The sequence below is a fragment of the Prionailurus viverrinus genome, chromosome B2, assembly GCF_022837055.1.
Source record: "Prionailurus viverrinus isolate Anna chromosome B2, UM_Priviv_1.0, whole genome shotgun sequence".
Taxonomy (NCBI): domain Eukaryota; kingdom Metazoa; phylum Chordata; class Mammalia; order Carnivora; family Felidae; genus Prionailurus; species Prionailurus viverrinus.
The window spans coordinates 97,404,447-97,420,424 of NC_062565.1; the positions used below are offsets into that span (position 1 = coordinate 97,404,447).

The following is a 15,978-nucleotide window of genomic DNA, read 5'->3' on the forward strand; positions in this document are numbered from 1 at the left end:
GGCTAGATCTTGTTCACAGAGACCCTAACCCATCCACGGAGTACCGGATCAGCAGGCTACTGCAGTGAGGGTCCTGAAACTTCATTAACAGTCTGCCCTCTAGTGGGACAACACAGTATTTCAAATAACCAGGAATAGAAAAGACTTTTTTCTTCTCTGTCAGAGGGCAAAAGAATTCAAGTTTTCCAGATAGTGCAAAGTGAGGCATTTTTCCCTCATAAGACAGCTTCCAGAGCTGAATTAAGCAAGGCTCACAATGATAGGTCCCCAGGGCAGAGTTAAAGACAGGTGGTGCTGTGGTGGAGACAGAGGTCTTTCTTCTCACATCTTTGTGAGAACGCTTCAGGGTTCTTCTTGGGCAATAGCATTCAGTTCCCTGCTCTCTCATCATAAAAATAGGACCCACTCTAAGAGCAACCAGCCTATCAGGAACGTTCAAATAACAGGCTTTTCCATAATTTTTGGCAAATCATTAACACAGAGGAGCCTTTCAAAAGGGTCATGTTGAATTTCTTGTTTTTAAAGGCAGAGATGCACATTTTTTTTTAAAGGCCAAGTCTCTGTGGCTGTTAATTTTAAGAAGAGAATCCATTTTATGATGGTGGCTGGATGTTGGTAAGGCAGAAGATGATCTTGAGATCTGTTGTCTGGACATTGCTTCTATCTTTTAAAAACCTTCAGAATTTGGCTTGCTTCAGTTTATCAATATGGTAGCACAGTTTCAGCGCGGGGCCCAGCTTCAGACCCAAGTATTTCATGATCATATCACTCTTCAGCAACAAGAGAGCATTGCCATCAATCTCCTGGCAGAACAGGATCAGAAAAAAGAAAATCCAGAAGGTGGTCAGAATAATAGAACAGTGGCTCTGGTTAACATGTGGTCAGGGGATGAGGCGAGGGAATATGGATTTACTCATATATACATCTCTTAGTCCCAAGGCAATCTCTTCTTTAAAAAATAAATTAAAGCAAACAAATACTAGGTGTTCCTCTTCCCATAATCTCCCTGAGGTCAGATGATACATTGGATCTTTCATATTCCTGCTCCCCCTACTGAAGGAACCAAACATAACTCCAGTTATGTTCCCGATATCGCCCACATGATATTTATCTCCTTATCTGCTCTAGGACCAAAGAAGCAAAAAATTTACAATGGACTTAATGTTTGTGTCCCCACCCAAATTCAAATGTTGAAATCCTACCCTCCCATATGACAGTATTTGGAGGTGGGGACTTTGTAAGGCAATTAGGTCATGAAGGTGGAGGCCTCATGAATGGGGTTAGTGTCCTTATACAACAAGATGGCAATCTGCAACCCAGAAGAGGATTCTCACCCTGATCCCAGACTTCCAGTCTCCAGAGCTGAGAAATAACATCACTCTTGTTCATAAGCCAGCCAGTCTATGGTACTTTGTTATAGCAGCTTGACTGGATTAAGACAAAGTGTCACCTGTTAGACCCTGAAACTAGCAGTTACTTTTCCATTTCAGGTGCCGGTATGAGGCCCTGACTGCCTTCCATCCCCCTAATCTCTTCTATCTTTTCTTGGTAAGCCCACTGACCTTGAGCTGATTACCAAATTGCTCATTACATTTGATGAGGGATTTCAGGTGTCTGGCCCTATCAATAATTTGAGGTGGCAGACAACTAAATAATGCACCTACTTCATCCCAGGATTCAGCACGAGGAACTACTAAGGGAATGCCAACCCCTCGTGGTCGTGGTATTGTTCCGATTTGTCTCTGAAAATGGTAACCTTCCAGAATGCGTGTAGAATTCATGAACCTACTAAGGCTGGGTTTCCTCATTCACCTATCCTGTTATTTTCAGGTCACAAGAGACAAAGGGTAGAAAGTGTGGGTGCTCAGGTTGGGAGAAGAGGCAGTTACAGGACTCATATAACCATGCAAGGCTCACCAGCCCTTGTTCTGCATCTATGCAGCCAGTATTGATGGAACACCTACTCTGTCACTCACTCTCTGTGTCGTTGGCAAAATGGAAGAGTGGGCAGATCTCAACGATGGGCCTAATATTCTCTCTTTACCCCATCTCCTAGACTTCCATCATCCCCTACCACTCTGAAGGAGAGCCAGACTCCTCCTACCCAGATCTGTCTTCACATAACCCAGTCTATGGTCCCTGCTCTCAAGGCCCCATTGTCCAGCGATGTTAAATATATCCCTAATGAGCGCCTGGGTGGCTCAGTCAGTTAAGCGTCTGGCTCTTGGTTTTGGCTCAGGTCATGGTCCATGTGGAGTTTGAGCCCCATATCAGGCTCCATGCTGACAGTGTGGAGCCTTCTGGGATTCTCTCTCTCCCTCTCTCTCTGCACCTCACCCACTCATGCCATCTCTGTCTTTCTCAAAATAAATAAATAAACTTAAATATATATATATATATACACACACATATATATATCCCTAATGAAATGTGAGTGTCAGGTTAGAGCAGAAGTCTCCCCAGATCTGAGAGTATGGTTTCTATGACAGAATCACCAAACAAAAGTGAGAGACAAGAAGGAGAATATCATGGTAAATGTGGCCAACCAGAATAATGTTCCCTCTCTTCCCCCCTAGATGTCTACGCCCTACTCCCCTAACCTGTGAGCATGTGAGGTTACCTGGCAAGGGGGAATTAAGGCTACTGATGAGCTGGATTTAAAATGGGGGGGGGGGGGAAGGGTATCCTGGATTACCGGGTGGGAGAGACAGCATCATCGCAAGGATCCTTACAAACGGAAGAAGAAATCAGAAGACAGAACTAGAGTCGGCAGCCTGGGCAGGACTCGCCTGATGTTGCTGGACTTGAGGATGAGGGCAGAGGCCTACAGGCCAAGAAATGAGGGTGGATCCAGATGCTGGGAAAGGCAAGGAAACCAATTCTCCCTAGAGCTTCCAGAAAGGAATGTCAGCCCTGCAGACGCCTTGATCTCAGCCCGCCAAGACCCGTCAGACTCCTGACCCACTGAACTGTAAGATAATAAATCTGTGTTGTTCTAAGTTAGATGTTTGTGGTAATTGGTTCTAGCAGCAATAAAAAAAACTGACATAGTAAGCCTGGCAGACGAAGTATTAATTATTACCTTTTTTTAAATTTACCATATTTATAATATTTCAGAATCTCTTAAATATATATTCTAGAATCTCCGTTCTAAGAATACTTGCTACCTGAAGGCTAACTATAAGCCAGGTGCCGTGCTGAACACCTTACGTGCATTTTCTCATTGAACCCTCAAAGCAGCTTAGACTATTAGGCACGGTTACAGTTTGCCCGGCATATTGTAGGTGTGCTATAAATGTCTGTTGAATGTGCAGACAGACGGATGGATGGGCAGGAAAACAGGCACTCCTAATAACGGCCGAAATGAGGGAACAGATGGGACAAATACCCCTTCTTAAAAACAAAACGAAGTGAGAAGCCTGTAGTTCCATCTGGCCTCCCTTGAGTGGTGGCCCGAGGCTTAGTTGAGACCAGTCCCCCTCTGCAGCCTGCAGCTCCCTGAACCTCGCCCTTCCTCCATGCTCCCTCCACCCCCTCCTCCGGCCCCCTCCCAGGCCAGGCCTACCATGTGCGTGCAAGTACTCACGTGCTTTCTGAAGAGTTCCACGTGAGGCCCCAGAGCCTGCGGGTCAGCGTCTTTCACGAACCAGACCACATCCTCCACAGTCCAGGTGGAGGGGTTCCTGCTCCGGGGCCTCCTGGCATCCTGTCCGTCTGGGGAAGGGCTTGAGGCTGGACGGGTGAGCACACACGAGAACATTAGACACCGGGATGCTGGCCTCAGTGCCTACCTGGTGCTGCCTGCCCCCACCTGGCTCTTAGTCCAAGGCTGTGGCCTGAGTGACCTCCTGTGACTGAGAAAGGCTGGGAGAGACAGCCTGCAGCACGGGGAGGCCACTTCTGGAGGCAAACCCTCCCATCCCTGCAAACGACCTCCGCTCTCCCACGGAGTAAAGCGTTAGAAAATGGATCTCCATCAACAGGCTGTGCTTCTGGTCCATGTTAGTTTAAAAAAAACCCTCCTGCTCAGTTCTCAGTGAGCCCTGGACCTCCTTAGCCGGGTGACCAGAGAAGGCTTGCTAAGCTGAACGTCCAAACTGGCCCCTACAGTGCTAGGAGGCCAGAAAGAATTCAGATCCTTTCTGCCTCCCCTGGTTACACCGAGACATAAAGACATAGGAGAACCGAGGTGCATTTTGGTCCTCGTTCTGGGTCTCTGCCGCCAGTGCCGGGAATCCCGCTGTGAGAGGCGCCTCTTCTCTGCATGTGCAGAAAGGAGACATCCTCTCACTGCCCCAGGCACAGAGTACCTCCATGGCCCCCTGCTCTTCAGAGGACTTGCCCCAGTCTCCCCTACTAGCATGAGAGTTCCTTGACAGCAAAGGGTCTAATCCTGTGCCTGGTCCCGAGCTGGTCCTTGATACGTGATTATTGCATGACCTGCACCATTCCTTAAATGCATCCCCCACATGGCAGAGTAAAAGGTACAAGACAAGTAAAGGAGGAAAAAAGTAACGAATCGAATGCCTGGCCATAGCTAGAGGTTGACTTTTTTCATATGTCCCAAACTAACTCCTTCTCTTTCTCCAGCACCAGGTTCTCCTCCTATCCGTCAGGTTTCTGAAACCACAGTGATGTCTCTACTTCTACCTCTCTTTCTACTGCCCCTTATTTGCTCCCCACCTTTAATTATTCTTAAGCTCTTAGGACGACGCCTCTCACACTGGATCCTCCCTCCTACCCTGCTGCCCCTATCGGAGATCCTCTTACCCAAACCCCTGCGATGGGTTCCATGGGTATCCTTGCCCTGGGCTCTCTTCCTTCTGGACAAAACTGTCTACTGCCTCAATGCTTTCTGTAGACCCAACCCTGTCTGTGCCCCTTGCCTATGTACTGACTCCAGAGTCCATACTCTAGCTCAAGGTCAAGGACTCTCTTATAATAACATCTTTCCTTCTGAGACAGAGGGGAAGCGCTTTTGTGCCAGAGAGACCTAGGAACAAACCCTGGAGCCACCCACCGCTACCAATTTGACCATGACTCAGCTCATTAGCTGTAAAATGGCAACGCTGTCCTTTAGGAAGGGCAAGTGTCAGACTGAAATGGGATTAGGCCTAAGCCCTAGGGCTACCATGCATCAGGCACTCCACAGAGGGGAGACACCCTGCCTGCCTCCACTGTCCTCCTGCGCACTCCCATCCGGGCACACTGACAGAATGTCTCCTTAGCTTCCCTTCTCCATCTTTAGCCAGGGCTTTTGGCTTTTCTTTAGAAGCACATACCCTCCCTCCTTTCCACAGAAGCTCCACCAGCCGTCAAAACCCAGGCAGACCCCTTCATAGGCAGCATTTCTGTGTCCTGCCATCTGGACATCACATTCCTCTGCCTTTAACCCCCACATCTTTGTTCTCAAGACGCTTTCCACATTCCACCTTATACTGCAGTTACGCGTGTCTATAACCTCCAGTTAGATTTAAATTTCTCGAGGGCAATCATTTTCATCTCCCCCCATCCCATCCCATTCATTCCACAAACATCTACTGAGCATCTCTTCTGTACCAGGTCCTGGGCAAAGTGTCTGGTGAAAAACAGGATCCTCTCATTACGGGGTTTATAATCATTGACTCCTCCACAATTCTAAGTAAATGTGTTTGTAAATATGGGCTCAGGAGGTGTAAAATGAATCAATATATTTTGTAGGAACAGTATAGATAACTCACATAAAGGACTTGAGCAGGTAATCCTTAATCCTATTTTCAGGCCCAAAGAAAGTGGAGGCTCTGAACAATGAAGCAGCCTCCCTACAGAATAATTCTACGTGAAAAGTCCAGAAGCCTTCACTTCCACTTCCCCCTTTCAGTCTCGGGGCGCAGTGGTTCTCTGCTCTCTCTTTCCGGCTCCTCTTTTTAACATGCTCGAAAAGTGCACAGCTCTCCATTAGTGCTGAGCAAAGTACAACATCACATTTCCGAGTGTGCCCTAAAACCATAATGGTTCAGTTGAGAACTGGATTTGCTTTGAGATTTTCCCTGCCTTTTCCTTGCCGGACCTGGGAGGGTCCCCGAACGTGGGTTGACACAAGACATTTTGCCGGGAAACTGTTAGTGCACCCCGGAGCCGTCTGAATGCGGATGCATGCTTGTTCGAGATGATTTCACTGCATTTAAAGACATCTGCACTCAACATGGGGACGAGGAATCACAGAAATCATATTCGCCCTCGATCCTGCCCCATCGGTGCTTCGGTGGTAATCAGGGTGATAAAAGATGCTCTGATTACAAAGGCTGCAAGCCTTTGGTGCCAAGAATGATTTTAGAGTGATCAGAGCAGAGGTCAAATCAAGTTTCCTGTATCTGACAGGAAAGAAAAATACCAGACCAATTCACAGCATCATCCCTGGGAGCCCAAGCTCCTTGAGCTAGGTCAAGGCACCACTTTCCTAGTGGTCACAGCCAGGGGTTGAGCAAGAGGGGCAGGATCATCTTGACTGAGGAGGCTCTCCAGGTGATGGCTGTGGAGAGAGGCGGCCCAGTTGGAGAGTGGCCCCGGTGCTTGCTGTGGGCATTTTTCACCTTTCCAGGATGAAATGGCACCAGCCGGGCCTGGCTCGGGAGCCTCTCTGAGGGGGTCTCTTAGTCATACAAGACAGAGAGCAGCAGGAAGCCTGCCACACCTTGGGAATTGCTCAAGATCCAAAGCACATAAACTCGCTCTAGAAGGAAGAGAAATGGAACTTTCCAGTGGCAGGTTTGTAAAGCCTTTGCAGTGGTCTGTGCTCACAAAGATAATAAATACGCTAACCCCCCTCCAGTGGCTGTGAAAGTGTCAGGAAGACAGATGGGTCCGGCCTGACACAGCCAGGCCAGGCGGATGTGATTGGACAGCAGGAAGACATGATGGATGTGAAAAGAATCTTGTTCTAAGGGACCAGGGCATGCAAAGTGCTCACCAAACGCCTTTATGGGAAGGCAGGATTCTCCATGTCAGAGAACTTTGTGTATGTCATGTCCCTTCACTAGACCTGCCGGATTCGGTGAAGAGCGAAACCCAGTTGTGAATGGATGTGTAGGTGAAGGAGGTGGGGGTTGTTTCTAAAGCCGATCTCGCGTGCACCAGGAATAAATGCCTACGAATCAGTGTTTAAAGCAAGCCCGGGCATTTTCACGGCACAGCGACTTGCACAGCTGTCTTTGAATCTCTGTGTCTCATACCTGCCCACAACCACATGCATAATTTCCTTTTGCTCATTCATAATTCAAAGAAAACTTTTGAGCTAACAATAGAGTCATATGGAGGAACGGAAGGAGCAATGAGCCGGGAGTCAAAATCCCTACCACCCACCAGCCGTGTGAGTGTCTTTGTACTTCTCAGGTGTGAAATAAGGGAGTTGGGAAGAATCTCTAAGGTTCCTCTGCCTCTGATATGGTTGTGGTTTGTCCCGCACAACACCCGGGGAGTCACCTTCTTGTGTATCAGAAAGTCTTATCAGTGTGTCCATGAGCAATGCACACTGACTAGAGTACCAACGGCCAAGCTTGTAGCCCTTCCTGGCCCAAATCATTCTCCGTGGGCTTTAGTTTCTTCATCTTGCTGCTCAAGAGTATTGTAAGAATCAAGTATGTGGCTCTGGGCTGGAGCCTGACAAAGAACATCTTGAAGGGAAGCCCATCGGTGTCTAAAGGGGACCCCTCAGTGTCCTTCCTCAGGTTTCTCTGAGTCCCCTGGGCCCTCTCGGCATCTCTAGCGCTGGATCTGGGTTGGAGGGGATGGGGGTGAAGGCCAGGGAAGGGTAGATCTGTTCTCAGCTCCTCCCAGTGACCTGGTCCCTGTAGAAGGCACCCTTCCTGGAAACAAGGCCATGAGGAATGTGGGAGGTGCCCAGCTTAGCCCACAATCTGGGTAGCATCAGGTAGTTTAAAACAGTGTTGTGTTTCATTATTTCTATGGTAAGAATTTTCAAGACTGTATGAGGTGAGAGAGATAGGAGACAGAAGAGCACCTGACCAATCCTCAAATTTTAATCAGATTTTTCTTTTATTCTTTCAAGACCAGTTGACATGCTGCATGAGAAGAGAGGATGCCCCGAGAGACAGGAGAGACGAAAGGCCGAAAATGAGGCCACACTCGGCTGGGTCCTTCTCTACCACCACAGACATGCGACCTCTGGGCAAGCAATCTGACCGCTGCCAGGAAGCTTCCAGCCACTCCTCCCCACGGTCCTTCCCTAGCCAGCTCCTGCTTCCCTGTCCAGCTGGCTCCACTGTCACTTCTCCGGGAAGCTTTTCCCATCTCCCTGGAGCAGGCTCAGTGACTCCTCCCTAGCTGATCCTCCCATAGCATCATATTTTTCCTTGGAGGGATAGTCACTGTTGTAATGAAGTTTGTGCAATATTGTTAACGTCTGCCTCTGTGGAATTGCACACTGTCAGAGAGCAGGGCCCACATGTGTCTTGCTCACAGCTCCATCCTTAGACCTGAGACGAGCCCCTGGCATAGTGTGCTCAGTAAGTATCTGCTGGCTGAGGTGGAGCAAAAGCTGTCTGAGACTTAGTTGCCTTGCCTGTCAAACACCTACCATGTTGAGAGGATTAAATGGGATGATGTGAAGCATTAACCAGTAAGAATTAATCAAAAGGTAGTTACTATGCTTCCTATTGTTATGATGTGTCATTCCATAATGGCCAGTAGGTTTGTCTTGCTTAAAGTCCATGGTCATCAGCTTACCTCCCTGTTCAGAAATGTCTGGTTCCCACAGATGAAAGCTCAGTCTGCTCGAAGTGGACCCCAAATCTCCCAGGGTGATTTCCCTCAGCATCTCTGCTCAAACTCTCTTCTTTCCCTGGAATGAATAAGCCCTTGCCACACTTTTGCTCACGTCAGCCCCTCCACATAGAGCGCTGTCCCTATTCTCATTTTCTGATTGGATGGTCTCTCTGTCCATCACCCAACACCTTACCCTATGGAAGCTTTAATTTCTTCTTTATTTTCGTTCTTTCTTGATTCTGAAACTTGGACCTAATTGTGGTTGGGACTTCGACAGCATGTCCTATTTAATGCAAAAGTTAGGAAGCTTTTGTTATCTGAAAACTTTATAGCTCTTGATGCTTGCATGTTGGGTGGGAGAAGATGTTTATATGTTGGATGGGGAAGAGCTCTCAAATTTTTACCCGAGTATCAGCAAAAACCAAGGAAATGTGTCCTGTGAATACATCCCCTCAGAATCCACTGGCGGGGGCTATAGGTATGATCTATCAAGACAGCAGGGGGCAGGGGGAGTACTCACGAGAGAAGGCTGAGAAATTTTTCATGTCATCCATATCTACCCTCCTGCCTGCAGCCTCATGCAGTTCTCTGGATTCTGTGATTTTAAACCATTTTGATTAGCACCACAGGGGAAAATCCTTTTTTAGGTCCCCTCCAGGGTTTATGACTTAGGTCAAACCCTCCTAAAGAGGTATGGTTTCTTCAAACCAAGTACTTACACTTGGGAAGCAATTCCAGAGCAATCCTGAGCAATTCCCAGGGTGGAGGGCAAACTTCATAACCCTCCAGAGTGCCTACAGCAAGCACCCAGACTGGCAGTTAAGTGACAAATGGGTAAGGAGGCCAATGGTTTCCTCTCCTACTTTAATATACTGCCATTTGATTCAGCACAGCTTATCTCCATGGGTTCCAGATATGTTTAGCTGCACGGACTTTGAGCAAAGCATACATAGAACACCGCTCTGCAAATGTGAAGAGGCCCTGGTTAAAGAGGGCAGGGTGTTGGGAGTCCTGTCTGCTCCCATCCCCTCTTCCCTATCCCCTAGAGCTTCGAAGGGACCCCCTAAAGCCTACTGAAAGTCTGGAAATCCCTGGGGTAATTTTGAAAGACACAGGCTTTGGAGCCAGTTAAAGTGAAATCCTGACTCAACACTTGAATGACCTTATCTTGATCTTCACTTTCTTTATCTGTACCTTGTATATAATAATACCTACTATAATAATACGTTCATATTATAATAAATCATAAAATACAACTTGCAAGAAGTCATAAATAATGTATGGAAAGTGTCTGGCTCTTGGTAGGTGCTCAATAAATAGTTATTTAGTATGTGCCTCAAGCAAGCAGGCTCCTATTCTGGGGCTATGGAGGATTTGGATATGAGCAAGGGACCTCACAAAGCTGAGGGTCTGGTTCCTACTGTGGGACAGGGAAGAGGAAGTCCTAGAGATGAGAGAACAAAGTGCTACAGAAGGAATTGGAAGGAACAAACATTTCTAATTGGGAGGTGTGGCTGAGACTCTCGGTCACCTACTCAATATCTCTTTTTGCACTTTTTCCTTTATAACGGAAACCCTGATTTCCAGCTGGGATTGTGGTTTCTTAGAACAAAATCATATTTCCCAGTTTCCCTTGCAGCTGGTAGCCATGTGACTAAGTTCTGGCCAATGAGATGGAAGCAGCAGTGGAAACCTCTCTCAGAGATGCTGGCACTGCCCTCCTACATCTTGATGCTAGAGTGGAGATAGCTGGCTGGCTTTCTGGTATCTATGTTTCCATTTAGCACACTGGTTAAAGGAATCTTTGGAGCATTCGAGTTAATGTGCCTACAAAGGGTGAATAATTTTCTTTTTTCTTCAGTATACTACAGAGGCTCAACAATGAACTTCTACCATTACATTTTGCAGCTAAAATGAGGAAGGTAGGTGGGTGAGTGTGTGATTTTTGAACATCCCAAAGCCCCAAAGCGTCCAGCTAATTATGGACAATTCTGATTCGCAGGGCATCAAAGTTCTCACTAATATTTCTAAGTAGTGAAAGAGGCAATCCGTATTCAGGGTACAGTTAGTGTTTTTCTTGGAGCGGAAGGTAACAGGCACTGGTGGGCTCCATCTCTCTGATTTTACCCAAGATCCTAAGAGGCAAAGCCCTGAGTGAGTGGGGATCTCCTGGGGGGTTAACCAGAGCTCTAACAGAGAGGGTTCTCTCAGAGTTGGTTCCCAGGGAGGGTCTGGGCCACTCCTCAGGCAGACCCCCTCAGACAGCTAACTGGAGGACAAAGGGCTGGGGAGGAGGCAAAAATGAAGGACAAGAGAGTTGTTGAGGGAGTGATAGATAGGAGGGCATCCCAGCGGGGGAGGGAAGCTACCTTGAGATCCCTTTGAAGGATCTAAGATTCCCCCCATCCAGGGATACCAGACAGACTGGGATGGAGCAGACAATTCTTCAGGTAGTGATAGAAGTTCTTTTCATCCTTTTATTGCTTAAATCCTACACTTACAACATTGGGCCTGATACTCCACCAACTTGACCAGAAGACAGGGTAAATATCTCTTTTTTAAAAAATGGCAACACTCTTAGAATTATGAGTCAACTCAATCAGGCGATGACCTGCGATCACCCTGAGCAAATGGGAACTGGGTTGAGGAGAAGAGGTTGACAGGAAGAGACAGCTAAAAGGCAGAGGGGCACCAAGAGGAGTGTTTTGACAACCAGGGGCAACATGAGGACACTGGCATCATGGTAGGGGACACAGAGATAATGAATGTTTATTGAACTACTACATGCTGGGTGCTACAAAAACTCTGGGGATAAGCCTAGGAAATAAACGCTGCCCCTCATTTACTTTAAGATGTTGTTTTGTGCCAAATCTTGTTCTCTTCTCTTGTTCTTAAAAATCAGGTAGAACAATGTCTCTCCCATTTGGAAAATGGGCTCTGCCCACTCAAATCTTCTGCATGGCTGATGGCTTATGTGCCAATGTTGGGAAGTAGTCTGCAGGGTGCCTCTACATTTGGCAAGAGCCCCCGTGGCTGAGGGATTCTGTACTCTGCTCCTCAGAAGTGCCTTCTGCGCAAGGCGTTCCTGCCTGCCTTTCTATCTATCCTCAGCCAGGAGAGCCTTGTGTGAGATGGGGGAGGTCTTTGAGGGGAACACATGGAGGATGTTGGATCATACAAACTAGCTCATCACTGTGGCTTCTCAGGGCTACTGGTTGAGAGATCCAAGACTCCGAACAAAAATGTGACTTGTCAAAGAAGACGGCCAACCCATTGGGAGGCTCCAGAGGGGCAAGATGAAGACTCCCTAACTCCTCAGCCTGGGGCCTCCTCTCCTCAGCAGCTTTCAGGTGCAGAGCTGCTGGGCTGTGATTGGGTGAGAGATGTGTTCACGTGATCTGTGACAGCTAATCTTTATCGAGCTTTTACCATGTCCTTGGTCTGACACTAAATACACGTGTGAACTTATTTAATCCTCCCAACAAACCTATGAGATAGATGCTGTTGTTATCATTCTAATTTTACAGGTGAGGAAACTGAGGCACCGAGAAACCCAGACTTGCAAAAGGTCATACAGTCAGGAAGTGGTAGGTCCATGATTCTAGCCCAGTGCATCTGGCTCCATAGTCCATGGATTATCCACTATGCTTTACAGCCTTTGTTCATTAATGAAATACTGAAGCTTGAAAATGATTTAAAAAAACAAAACAATTCACAATAGACACAAAGCTGTCCCTAGAATGAGAGCACTTTCATGCATTGCATCCCAACAAGGTATTACAAGGTAGTATAACCAGCATTAAGGAAATGTTGTTTAACTCTGGTCCTGCCCATGTATTTGTGTCCTACAAATGTCACCCACTATGCAAGAAAAGATGCTTTGTTGACATCTGGTTCTTCTTTTTCTTGGCACAGAGATGATCTACATCTCTCAGATTCCCTTAGAGTTAAGTGTGGCATAATGGCCAGCTCTTGCCAATGAAATGTGAGTGGAAATGACGTGCATCATTCTCAAGCCCTAGGGAAAAGTATGCGCCTTCCTCACTCTTTCCCTTTCTACCCAGTAGGTGTTTGGGGCATGGAGGCCATAGGGGATAGCAGGGCCACAAAATGGACAAAGTCTGAGTCCCTGAATTGGGAGGCATCCACGACCTAAGAACACCCACCTTGGACTCTTGAACAAAAAAATAAAATAAATTTCTATTGCATTTGAGCCACTGTACATTTTGGAATCTACTTACTCCTACAGCCTAGCCTGTTCTTATATACTATTTTCTTTACTTATGGTCAAAAGTTGAAGTTAGCTGCCTTTAAGAACAACAAAAATTCTTGAAAGGGCTTCCAATTTCCCAGTGTTCCATATTCAGAAATCATTGTTCCCCCTGAAGCCACCCCCTTCCCCCTACATGCAGTTATCCCAGAGCAAGGGCAGAGGAGGTTAAGTCATGGGGAAGCCAGAGCATGCATTACATTACCACATCTGTTTCCTTCAAGAGGGGTCCCGTTTCTCTTGGGGCTGGAGCCTGGGGGCCTCAGCCCAGGTGTCAAGGGGCCTCCAGAGGACATGGGGCTGGAGCGGGGACCACTGGCAGTGGTGGCCAAGACTCCCCCAAGGTGGCCATCTCCAGAGTTCTGTCTCTTGCAGTACAGCGAGGAAGAGGTGGGCAAGGAGCCCCTGTGGCTAAAGGTGGAGGCGGAGGGGTCCATGCTGTAGCGGTTCATGCCCACAGGGTTCGCCAGGCACTCCTCAGTGGTGACTGTTTTTGCTAAGCAAGAAGGCAGGACAGAGAAGCAGAGATCAGAAAGCAAGTCCAGGGGCTACCTGACAATCTTGGCAAACATTTCCTCAGTGGCATGGGTGCCACTACCTGTGGGAACGAGAGATGAGGAGGAATGCACCCCATATCATAATCCCAAATAGTTCACCTCTAAGCAGATTGAGACACTTGTCTCACCAACAAAGCATATCCCAGAGAAGGGATGGGAGATGTGCCCCTTCTGTGTTCGGAAGAAAAAGGGATTAATTTGGTTATTGGTGATTTGGAAATAAAATTCAAAGGTGTTTCTCCTTCCATGGTGTTGCCTCTCCAGCAGTCACTACTAGCTTGTCTGAATCTCCCTGCGCTCTTTTCTCTTGCCCACTAACACTGCTAGCCTCACTTGGAGATATCAAGCAAGAGTTACAATGCCCTTGAGTTAGGAGAACCACTTTGGCCTGGGTGGTGACATAGGGACAATGGTGCTTCCCCCTCCACCCCCCTAATTTTAGTCTCAATACACAGAAGGGTACTGTCCTTCCTCCAAAGCTAACAAGCTGGGGACACAAATGCTGATCTGATTGGCCCCACGGTCCTCCCCATAACCTGCCTTTGAGAGATAAAGAGCCAATCAAAAGTGCAGGGGGAGTAAAGCTGCTGAAGAGTCAGCCAACCTCATCATCAGCTTCCCTTTGCTCAAGTAAATCACAATTTTCTATACTTTTAAAGCTTGAACTCCCTGTTGAACTCTGTGACCTATACCTATGGCCAAATGGTGTGGGGTGTTTTGTTTTATTTTTAAGCAGAAAGTTCAGGAGGATTATGGGAATAGAAAGAAAAAGAAAAATATTCTAGGAATTCCTTGTCTTTAGTCCCTCCAGTCCCAGACAAGATCACATGTGCCTGGTCCCATCAGTAATCATCTTTATACCACATATGGTCAAAACAGATCTTGACATGCACAAAGAAAATTGTTAGAGTAACAAAAACCAGTGGATCCTCCAAGGCTGGCAATGGGGTAACACATTTGAGGCCACAAGACCCAGATGTTTTCTTCATTATGGATTCCTCCCATAATGCAGATAATGAAAGATTAAGACTTGATTTTATTAGGGGAACTAGCAATTCTTATATGTTGGAAAACATATGGATCTTGTCTGGAAATAAAAGTCATTGCATATGGGATGTTGCTAAAGCAGTGCTTAAAGCAAAATTTATAGCTGTAAATAATTACATTAAAAAGAAGAAAGATCTCAAATTAATAACCTAATCTTTCATGATAAGATGCTAGGGAAAAAAAGAGCAAACTATACCTAACTAAGCAGAAGGAAAGAAATAAAGATTAAAGCAGAAATAAGTAAAGACTAAAAAAACAACAGAGAAAATCAATGCATACAAAGCTGGCTCTTCGAAACAATAACAAAATTGAAAAACTTTAGCTAGACCGGGCAAGGAAAAAAGAAGATTCAAATGATCAGAAACAGAAATGAAAGAGGTGACATAACTACCAATCTTACAGAAATAAATGGATCATTAAGGAATACTATGGACAATCATATGCCAATACATTAGATAAAAGAAGAATGTAGACAGAAGAAATGGACAAATTGCCAAAACTGACTCAAAAAAAAAAAAAAAAAGACAATCTGAGTAAACCTGTAACAAGTAGACAGAATGAATCAGTAATCAAAACTACTCACAAAGAAATCCCAGGCCCAGATGGTTTCATGAGTGTATCCTACCAAGCATTTAAAGAAAAATTAAAACCAATTCTTTACAAACTCTTCCAAAAGATAGAAGAGGAATGTTATGGACTGAAGTGTGTCCTCTAAAATTCATATGTTGAAGTCCTAACTCCCAAAGTGACTACATACAAGAAGGTAGTAAAGGTTAAGTGAGGTCTTAAGGGTAGGACCTTAATTTGACAACACATGCTCACTAGCTCTCTCTCTCTCTCTCTCTCTCTCCCTCTCCCTCTCCTCCCACCCGCCCCCCCACCCCAGCAACATACATGCACAGAGAAGAGGCCATGCGAGGACACAGCAAGACAGTGGCTGTTCACAAATCAGGAAGAGCGCTCTCAACAGAAACCACCCCTGACAGCACGTTGATCTCACTCGTCTAGCCTCTAGAACTCTGAGAAAATAAATTCTATTGTTAAATCAACTAGACTGTGGTATTCTGTTGTGGCGACCAAGCAAACTAATACAAGGAAGGAATACTTCCCAACTCATTCTATAAGGCCACTATTAACCTGGTACCAAATCCAGACAAAGACATTCCAAGAATAGAATATTATAGAATAATATCTCTTATGAACATGGACACAAAAATCCTCAACAAAATACTAGCAAATCAAATCCTATAACATATAATATAACTTATACACCGTGACCAAGTAGGATTTATCCCAGGAAAGCAAGACTGTTTTAACAGTTAAAAATCAGTTAATGTAATA

The 15,978-nt window shown here is 46.3% G+C and overlaps 1 protein-coding gene across 8 annotated transcripts in view; it reads right to left on the reverse strand.

Annotated features, from left to right (window-relative positions):
* SCML4 (Scm polycomb group protein like 4) overlaps nucleotides 1-15,978 on the reverse strand; it is a 124,971-nt gene that overhangs the window by 10,635 nt on the left and 98,358 nt on the right. For 6 of the 8 annotated variants that reach the window (XM_047858421.1, XM_047858423.1, XM_047858420.1 and 3 more), the window contains 2 exons: nucleotides 13,239-13,529; nucleotides 3,587-3,732 (listed from right to left, as the gene is read on the reverse strand). In XM_047858421.1, coding sequence (XP_047714377.1) covers nucleotides 3,587-3,732; nucleotides 13,239-13,529 — 437 coding nt within the window. Of the gene's footprint in view, nucleotides 1-484; nucleotides 804-3,586; nucleotides 3,733-13,233; nucleotides 13,530-15,978 lie in introns of those variants that run through there. The other 2 variants (XM_047858418.1, XM_047858422.1) reach the window with 2 other exon arrangements.